The sequence below is a fragment of the Dermacentor silvarum genome, chromosome 2, assembly GCF_013339745.2.
Source record: "Dermacentor silvarum isolate Dsil-2018 chromosome 2, BIME_Dsil_1.4, whole genome shotgun sequence".
Lineage (NCBI taxonomy): Eukaryota > Metazoa > Arthropoda > Arachnida > Ixodida > Ixodidae > Dermacentor > Dermacentor silvarum.
Genome location: NC_051155.1, coordinates 154893123 through 154903827, shown reverse-complemented (window position 1 = coordinate 154903827; position 10705 = coordinate 154893123). Strand labels below are relative to the sequence as shown.

Genomic DNA, 10705 nt, shown 5'->3' with positions numbered 1-10705 from the left:
AACCTTCGCTAATGTAACAGTGCCACGTGTCCTGTGCCAGCTCACTGACGAGGAAATCGTTCAGGAAGTGCTCGCAGCCCCGTGGAATAAGACTCCGACCTGAGGAAAACTCAACGTGTGCTGGGGGCCAACGAATGGAGACCTTCGCAAGCCCTCACGCGGTGCTTTCGTCGTGCTTCAGCGAGGACTGGACGCTTAGCCAAATTCAAGCAGATTGGTTCTGCGCAAGCGGAATACTGTTCAACAAAGCATTGAACATTTTTTCAGCCTCAGGTGCTGTAACATAGTAAATACTAGTTTTTCCTTGCCGAATTCGTTTTTTTCGGACATTCGATAGTTCGGACTACTGTTTCCCGCGATTTCCCCGCGAAGTCCGCATTATCGGTATCGGCGACTGTAGTACGTTGCACGTAAGCGCTGACAAATCTTTTGGTTCTCTTTTGCAAATACTCAGTGATAATGGGGCAGAAATGTAAAAAGTAGGTAAATGAACACGAGCGAGAGAAGGGTGACAAGCAGAGAAACATGAGTTTGCGCCCTACCTTGGCAGGCTAGTTGGCTTGCCCCATTTTTCAATGCAGAACTTGCGAGGTCCGTTGCTCCACGCAGGGGCGGCAAAGCCTTCATACTGGAGCTCGAGGTGCCTGTGACAAACTGGAGCAGCCTGAGCCGACGTTCATTGTCGAATTTCTCAATGGCCATCCAGAACCACTGGATCACAGGGTGGCCATCGTGGTAGCCTGCACAGTAAGAAGCTTGACTTGAGAACCACAGTTTCAGGGTGATTAGCCTATTGGAACAGCAGCACGCTCGGAAACAACGGACACATGAAAGCAAAAAATATGTTGTGAGCTATGTACACACTCACTCAAGTTCCACTTTTCAAGATCTGAACACATACAGGCAAAGCATGCTGCAGTAAAAGCACACAAAAGCACAGCGCATCAACGAATTGATACAGGCCTGTCCAAGTTATCGTTGACCCTAGAAAACCCCCAATGCCCCAAAATGGACAGGTTTTAAAAACGAATCACTCTAAAGTTCCCACGACTCACAGACACAGGTTAATAGCTAATCAATAGGGACAGAATAATGCAGATACTTAAGATTTACAGAAAACACTAAAACAGTGTGGCTTGCCAATTTCTCAAAGAACTCGATCACTTTACTTTTTCGCTTGAAAAAATGTCGCAGTTTCACCCGAAAGGCGAAGCATCAATTGCGATAGCAACTTAGTAGAGAGCTATATGGAGTAAGAATGGTAGTTTTATCAGCTGTATAAACTTGGACATGCAGCAGCACCAGCAACGCGCAGAACTGTTGTCGACGCCGTCGCCATTTTGCCCGGTTCGCACCGAAGCGCGCGCAGCGTTGGTGACTGTTGCCAGGGCCTCTGGGGCGGCTCGGAGGTTTTCGACGAGATCAGAACGGGAAACTCGTCGATCAGCGTCAGAAGTGTTTACCACCTTCTCACCTCGCAAAGTTTTTATATAAATACGCATTTGGTGCCGCAGCTAAACGTCGCCTCTCCTCCCTCCCGTCCCCCCCTGGCTTTTCACGCGACGCAAGAAGTCGTGTTTACGATCTCTCTCTATATATATGGTCATTGTAAAGGAGGAAAGAGACGCTTAATTCTTCAGCCCTTCAGGGCGCAGAATCCGCGTTTGTTCACCGCTGTGCATTCGCTCCCCGTGAAAGCGCGCGTCCCTCGCGCCCTTTCACTTGCACATATAGCGTCCGGCGCGCGGCGACGATTTTATCGCCGTTGATGCCATACAGAACATCACGGTGACGGCGACGCCGACGGCAGAAATCCTCTTTGAGTGTCCATATAATTGCTATCGCAATAAAATTGATTGCCAATGCTTAATATATTCCCAAGTTACTCTGTAAATACTTTGTAGGCGTCTTTTGTCAAGTGCCATTTTCGAACACATAACCTCAAGGGCAGTGGATCTTGCATTTTCATAGTGAATAGGAGCTCTAAGCTATCACTCCCATTTGTATCAAAAGAAGGAGAGAGTGTACCTAGTTAGTCTAGGTACACTGTCTCCTTATTTTGACAGAGCTTTTTGCACTTTTCGTTATCTAGGTGCACACTGGTAAGCTCCTCAAATACTGACAAAATGGCTTCAAACAATTTAGTTCTAAAGAAGTCCGTGAAAAAGAGGAAGAACCCTACTTCCTAGCCAAGCGTTACATTAGCTTAGAATTATGTTAGCATAAGCCTAGCATTACATTGATCATCTCCTTATATTTCTTTCTTGGAGACCACTATTTATGGAAATCCTTCTGAACTGTCACAGCATGCATGACGTTGTGAATGAATGTAAACCAACGCAGCTAATACACTATGGCTACTGATGAATTTATTTTTTGTTTTATTGAATGCACGACCACAGAGAGCTAGGCCCCTTTAGCATGGTGCACTACAGTACAAATTGAATGGTGTATGTAGCAGAAAGAGAGCTGCTAACCATTCCTAGAGACAGCCTGCACTGTCAACATAAACTGAAGCTAAAAGAAATTGTTCACTATGACCATTACACACGATTACTTCAGGTGCAATGAGCAACAGCTATGCAAGCTGCTTCTAATTGCACTGCTGTCGGGGCCCAAGTCAAATATTAGCAACACTAACAGTGCTTTTAAATGCAAGTATGCACTGTAGTCGATTTTAACTTCTTCACATTTCAATCGATGATGACATTAGAAAGCTCTTTCCTGCTATGAAAAGTCTGCCATTCATGGTTGAACGGTCACGCACTGGGGTAGGCAATGCCATCATGGCAACTAAATACGGCATAAATGAAATCTCTGGTAGTTGCAGGTCACAGCCTTCATTATTACAGAGACTAAACCAGCGAGAGGGTCCTATTTTTTTCTTTCTAAAACTACCACTCACTTCAATGCACATTGCATGCCTTTTGGTTTATGTGGCTAGCAATAACAAGACGGCAAGCTTTTGTGCAGACTTTCTGGTACACTCGAAATAAGGCTCTAGCGATGTTTATGCAATGCAGTCAACGCCCATTACAATTAACCGTGATAATCTAGCGAAAAAGGTCTGTTATGTCCGAAGTCCGTTCTATCCAAATTTATGGTTGCAGTATGTTGTGAAATGGCAGAACATTAAATATACACCAGTCTACCCATAGGCGATCGCATAAACGATAAAAGCATCGAAATTAAATAACGAACTGTACATATAAACGGGTTTATGCAGTAATAGTGTAATTACGTGGCATAACATCTTCCTGTTCGCCGTTTTTCAGATGCTGGTTGCTGACAAATGGCAGTATCCCCACTAAAGCATAGACACACCTACACAATAGCAACATTACCGGCCGGTCATGTCGGCCACTGCGAGCTCGAGTGCATCGCTGCCGCCGATGAAACAAACATAGGCTACAGCTTATTTTTCACACAACACAGTGGCTGGTAGAATAAATTGATGTCTTAATTTTATCTTTCATGACAAGCGATGACCACTGCAAAACCTTCAGCACGAATGATAACTATGGTACGAGGAAAGGTAAACTCAGAGCCCGTGTCTGGCCGCCGCTGCACTGCATGTGAAACGGCTCGACCTCATCGTTAGCTTTGCACGCTGGATTACGCGAATTGATGCAATGACAAATAAAATGTTAAATGATGCATTTGGCGATCATTGGCGGTTGTTTTTGAATCACCATATGCTATGGCTTTGCTTTGAAGCTGGTTAGGCATAGTGGCACGCTCAGCACTTGCTCACCATCAAGCTGACCGAGGTGGGTGGCTGTGGGCCACTTGCATGGTCGATGCGAAAGCTCTCCAACGACAAGTTGTGTGGCGCACTGTTGTGGGAAGCTTGTCACTAATGTATTTCTTTCTTATGAAAAAGCGCATAATGTTCTCAAATTTCATAAGTGGCCAGAAATAGTTGCGTGCAATGCACTGCCACACGCATGCATCACCACAGCAAGGTTTGTTGTAGTTACACCATCTGAACGAAATTTGTCTATTGTAGCCGACTGTGCATTACAGCCAGATCCATTAACAGCAGAATTTGTTGTATTGATAATATAGGCAGACCAAACTAGGTGAGAAGAATGGCCTGTCATATGTATCCGAAAGTATGTTGTATGCAGAACCGTTGTAACGGGCATGAACTGTACTTAAGAATGATTTTCACTACTTCTGAACACAAGACATGACTGTGTATGTCATCTAATACGAAAGGATGATTGTTGCATTCTACATACTATGAAGAGCACTGCAGTGGTTTAAAATTTGTTAACACAACTATAAGCAATGCAATAGACAGTATGCTCATGGCACTTTATCACCTTCGAAATCGCACATATTTTATAATTTTTTTGTTTTTACATATTAAATGTACCTTGCCACCCAAATATGTCTTAAAGGGTTACCGACACAAAAATTATAATAGTAGATTACATTGCTGTGAGCTCACAGGTATTGTATCAATCGCAAATGCAGCTTAGACTGCATTTTATTTTTAATTTTGAAGTTCGTGTGAACGGCTAATCAGAAAGTGCGGCACCTATTGATGGAATCGTCAGCATTAGTTCTATTTGTAGACAATGTTATGTTACGAGTTTCGGAAATTGATTTTGAGTGACGTGTGACGTCATTGGCTTTTCTGTCTGTTCGAAAGACGTTTCAGCACTGTTTGCATTACGTTGTCTTGCACTGACCGCACAAGAAGCGCACGTACAAACTTCTTACTGTTTATGGATTAAATGTTACCAGTGCCTTGGCCAGCAGTGACAGTGACATCTGCCAGTGACATCTTGCGACAATTCGTGCAACTGCAAAGCATTCAATCTTTATTTTCTGCATCAGTGTTATTGTCGAAGGGAATTATAATAAGAGGTGGTGTTAACGATTATGTTGCTATTAACGCTTTACGCCAGCAGTTAGGCAGAATATGTAAGTTGCAATATTAGTACGTATTGCAAGCTCTCTGTTTATATGCTGCATCACCAGATGCTGCTACCAGCGTTGTTCCTTCTGCACACCCCTCTCTGGCTATCCAGTAAACTACAAACTGTCATAAGTTTACAGACACACCAAAATGCGGCTAAAGCTCTCTAATGCCAGGATCATACTGTGTAGTACACTTCTGCCCAACGAAGCATTACGATAGTGTTGCAATGCACAGCTTCCCCACCAAACTAGCATCAAACTAGCAGACAAAACAGGAGCACAGATGGCACAGTAGATGGCACGCTAGCGTGCGTCATAGGAATGCGTGCTCACGTGATCATCGTTTACAAGCATGCCTCTTACGTCATGGGGCACGAAGTACTCTTCGAAATAAAAACTGAAACTGGCCGCGAGATATAGAACTACAGTGGAATCTCGTTGATACGATCTTCATGGGAACCGGAAAATAAAACGTACTACCCAAAAATCGTATTATCCAAAATACATTGCTCCTATAAGACACTGGCCGGGAAATGAACAAAAAATGTATTATCCCGAAAAACGTATTATGCAGAATCGTATCAATGAGATTCCACTATAACTAAACAATTGTCGCGCTAGAGCAAACAAGGTTCTTTAGCATGATTACTGGGTCAATAGCTACTGATTAAGTGCAAGAAACAGAGCACGAATAATTTTGTGTCAGTGTTCCTTTTAACTCTTTCCGTACCGCACCCATTATGCATCGTTAGCCCGCTATCGATGGTTTGAAACGGCGCTTTCGAGACCTTCCGCACCACTCACGGACACACTGCGCCATCAGACGTGAAGAACTATGATTTTGTTTTCTAAGCAGTCCGCTTTTTTCCCCGCCAGGCAGCAATTTTTGAACACGCTCTGAAGTTTCATGATCGTCAAAGTAGAAATAAAAAATGGCTGCCTCCGAGTGCGGCGTGCGCAATTAGAAAGATCGCAGATCTTGTGATTCCGCTGAGTCTGCGGCTGATTTTATCAATGGATCGTGCAGCAGCGAGTCTGAGTATGCTTCTTTTTCGTCGGGCTTTGACTCTGTGAGCAACGGCGACACAAACCTGCCCGGAACATCGGGGGCCGCAGCCCGGCACGCCCAACTGTAGTGCTTGCAGTTAAATTTTTGTAGCGGAATACCTGTTCAATGAAAAATTGATTTTTTAGGAGATGGTGCCTATTAGATGGCAATACATTTTCTATATCTCATAATTTTCATTAATTTTTTTCCTAGTAGATGCAAGCGTGTCTTTTTGTTCAATTTTATCTCAGAACCTTGATTTTGGCGATTTATATCTTTTTCATGATATACATCTCGTAAATAAATCTTTTATGTGTGAAAAGTGCATTTATTCTGTTTTTTGTTATGTATTACATAAAATATTGAGTGCAGTAGTTCCTTCAGAAAAAAAGATCTGGTGTAACCTACAGAAAACACCTACCGTATTTACTCGCATAATGAACGCACTTTTTTCCCCGGAAAATATGTGCAAAGTTCGGGGGTGTGTTCATTATGTAGGGTAAAATTTTGAGGTTTTTTTTTTTACATGGCCGCATCTAAAAAAGTTAGTTTCGCCCGAAAGGTGCATCATCGATTTAGATAGCAAATGTGTACACAGCTATACGAAGTGAGGATAGTAGTTCTATTGGCCGTACAAACTTGCAAACATTCGCTAACTATGTAGATTAACAAGCATGATGTCAGCGCGCACAGGCAAACATGAACACATCACACTCTATGACCACAAAGACTCGCTGTCAAAACGCTGGCGTGAGCAAGCGCGGCGGCTACAGCAAGCAAAGTGACCGTTGTGCCATGTATCGCTTCAACGCAAACTGAGCAATGAGAACGGAGCACGCCCAAAGATATAAGCCGCCGTTACACCTAGGCTCAGCCCCCGACACAGATATCTTTCGTGATAGGGGTGCTCAGCTGCGCAATGCGCAGTTGCTGCGCCGCTGTCCTCCCTCCCCTCCCCCTGGCGCCATGCGTGTGACAGAATACGGCACACTTCTTCCCCGCTTTCTTCCCTTGAACGCAGGAGATAGAGCCGCTATTGGGCCAACGGCAAAAAGCGCTTGGGGTGTTCATACGATTGCTATTGCAATAAATGTATGAGACACACGATACGATACGGCGCCCGATATAATCGTACCTGCCAGACGCCGAATCGTACCGTGTCTCTCCTATGTCAAGGCAGCAAGTTCAGGGTGCGATCATTATGAGAGGAAAAGAAAAAACTCAATTTTTGATTGGAAAAGTGGGGTGGTGCGTTCATTATGCGAGTACATACGGTATTTTCCCCATGGTAGGGTAAGAGTTGAAGAAGAAACTGTTTCAGGCTTGTTTTTTTCGAGAGCCATAACCACTTACCGTAAAAGCCCGCGTACAATACGGACCCGCATATAATACAAGGTGTTATTTGGGGATAGCAATAACGAAAAAAACACTTTCACCCGCATATAATGCGAGCGAGGAAAACCCACAGAAAGCATTGACAATCTAATCTCGTTAATTCGAACTGACGCTGTGGTCCCGTCAAAGTTATGTGTATTGCTATGGTGTCATGATGTGTGCTTAGTCGTCATCGACAGATGATCAAGGAGTTGCGTATTTACGGCGCCGCACGAGCTGTGTGTGCAATGAAGACGACGACGATGACTTGCCATGTGGCTTTGGCGCGAGCGCGCTGAGCGGCGCAAGAAAAAAAAAAAAAGGAATCTGAAGAAGAAGCCTGGAAAAGACACGTCAGCGGAGCGGTTCTAGAATGGCTGCTGGGGTGCGGAGGTGTACGCGCGTAGGGCCAGAAGGACCCGAGCATACAAGGCTTTCACCCAACTGCATCGATGTTTCCCCCGATGGCCTGGTGTCTACCGGGCACAACTTAAACAGGGACCGTTCGAGAAAGGCTGCTGGGGTGCGGAGGTACGGAGGCTTGACGGGCTCCTGGACCCGGGCTCACAGAGGCCTCCACCCAGACGCAAAGTGCTTTCCCGGCGACCTGTGGCGTCTCCTGGTTTGCGGAGACGGGGCGGCGTTGCGACGACCAGACAGCTGCACGGCTCGGCCATCCTCGAGCGTCTGTGAGTGTCGCTCCTATACCTTAGTCAGCCAGACCATTTCTAGCAGGAACTTAACACCGGTGAACTTTCTTTCACGACTTGAGAGAGCAGAACCCGCACTTTGTATAGCCTTTGCGTCCACCGCGTTCAGCTTGAGAGCGTTGTGTTGAACCTCGCGCTGTTTGATGCGTGCACAGGGTTGCACTTTAAGTTGGTTACCATAGCATCAGCCAACTCACGTTGAGATTCAGTGAATTAATATCCTGTCCCTGCTCTGTATTTTTTTATGTTGTTTTTTATATAAAGTGTGGCTTTTGTGCTTGTTAATTTGCAGCTGGCTTTGTTTCTTTCTACCCCGAGGCAACACCTCGGCCGGTTAAATAAGACTCGAACCAACTCATCACATATGGGCGAAAACGCCCGGTAAATCGATCGCGAAAGCATTTGCAATGGTTAATTCGAACATACCCTCAGCAGCACTCCAAATCACGCAGCAGCGCCTCCGACCGGCATTGCTCCTACACCGCCATAGAGCAAAAGCTTAGGATAGACCCCTCAACGCCACGCGGAGAAAAAGAAAACCGAAAAAAAAAAAGAAAAACGCGCCGCGGCAATTTCACTCTCAAATAGCAAGGTCGCCGTTTCACAGTCGCACCGGAACACGCTTGTACGAGCCGATGTCTCAGCCAACTTCCCGACAACGGCAGAAAACGAAACTTCAGGGAAAGGGCTAAGTTGGCGGTGGGGGCGCGCGGAGCCAGTTGAAGGTGGGGGGAGCTAAGAGGGAGTTGAGAGGGATGGCGAGGGGAGCCACTGCCACCGAAGCAACGGCCTTGCCAAGGCCAAATGCGCTTATCTGCCGCTGTTGCAACTTTGCAACTGGGATGTCATCCGAGCCGTGAACGCTGCCCCCGGTGACGCCGAAGTGCCGCCCTGCGGCGCAATTTCCGATGGCCTCGGCAGCTAAAATAACTTTCCTTTTAAAGGCAGCTGGGTACTACTTTTGCGGTCCCGACATCGTGCGAGATAGACTAGCGAACGTGCCGATTCTTAGCGTGGTCAAAATGGCGCCCGTTGAAAGCAGCAGCAGCCTACCGACGCCACCACAAGATGACGCATACTCTGCTACGAGTCTTGATGATGATAGCAGTGAGCAAAAACGAACCCGAAACTGCAAATTTTATGCTGAAAGCTTTGGGATCCGCATATAATACGAAGCAGAAATTTTACATGGTAAAATTTATTAAAAATCTCGTATTAACGCGGGTTTTTACGGTAACCATTTCTTAAACTGTGAGAGAACCTAAGTGAATCCTAATCCAACAACTTTTTGCTCACCAGATCGGTACTCCGTGTTCTTTCTCCAGTCTGCGGTGTCTATTTCAGCTGTTCCAGCAATCACCAACTCTAGCTCTCGGGCATCAAAGACTGACACCAGGCGGGAGTCCACAACCTTTTGAAGCAGAGAAAGAGTAATGAAGAAAACGTCACTTTTAAACAACTTTATCTTTTGCTTATCTTAGGCAAATAAAGGTACACCAAAAGTAAACACAACACACCAAACCATTGCTAAGCTACAACTCAAACACATTGAATTTATCCACACAGGCAGATGTTTGCAGTTTGCCTTTCTTTAGAGTGGACAAAAACACAAGTCGCCTTGTGTCAGCTGACTACAGCTGGGTGCAGTAACCCTTAGCACCCTAAACACATATTCGCAAAAGTTTTTTGACACAGAATAAATGTTGCCTATTTTGACCTATAGAAAAAGAACATTAGATGTTTTTCATCCAAATTTGCAAGGATACTGGAGGGGAGGTTGCAGAACAGAATTGCATATATGACAGGGTGCTTACACCAGACAAAAATGACAATGTGTAGCTTCATGGGCCAGTCAGCAGCAGGTATACCAGCAGCAGGTATACCAGCAGCAAGTTAACTGAGCTATTTTCAACTTTCTCGAATCTTCGCCATAAGAGTTATCCGCCCAGCGAATGCGTCTCCTTAAGGCACACCTTTCCAGAAAACAAAAAGTTTGTTCATTATGTGGGTATATACAGTATATTGAAAGTGCAAGCCCTCCACTTCAAAAAGAACTACGAGGGTTTGATGGTGGCTGTCCTGTAATGCTTCAACTTCTACATTACAGGCAGTAACAACACAAATCTTTCTTGGAAGCTTTTACAATGCGTGAAATGCTAACAATGCACACCGCCCCATATTGAGCCAGGGGAAAACCCAGAATAACTCTTTCCGTACCGCGCCCATTGGGCATCGTTAGCCCTCTATCGGTGGTTTGAAACGCCGCTTTTGAGACTTTGCGCCGCTCACGGGACGTGAAAGAGGAGAAGCTATATTTTTGCTTTTTAAGCAGTTTGCTTTTTTCCCGCCAGGCGGTGATTTTTAAATGTGCTCCGAAATTTCGCGATCGTCACAGCAGAACGCAATCCGGAAACGGCACGCGCGCTTCGGGAGATCGCAAATATCACGATTCCGCTGCCTCTGCGGCTGGATCTTATTGATACATCGAATAGCAGCGAGTCAGAGGATGCTGACTTTTCGTCGGACTTTCTGAAAGCGACAACGATGCAAACCAGCCCGGAACATCGGCGACTCGCAGCCTGGCACGCCCAACTGTAGTGCTTGTAGTTAAATTTTTGTAGCGGAATACCCGTTCAATGAA

At 45.5% G+C, this 10705-nt stretch overlaps 1 protein-coding gene across 4 annotated transcripts in view; it reads right to left on the bottom strand.

The window, feature by feature from the left end:
• LOC119441941 (E3 ubiquitin-protein ligase HECW2-like) overlaps positions 1-10705 on the bottom strand; it is a 91646-nt gene that overhangs the window by 22279 nt on the left and 58662 nt on the right. For 2 of the 4 annotated variants that reach the window (XM_049661758.1, XM_049661755.1), the window contains one exon: positions 9361-9475. The exons of the other annotated variants lie outside the window; for them this stretch is intronic. In XM_049661758.1, the coding sequence (XP_049517715.1) occupies positions 9361-9475 (115 nt within the window). The remainder of the gene's footprint in view (positions 1-9360; positions 9476-10705) is intronic. 4 annotated transcript variants of the gene reach the window in all.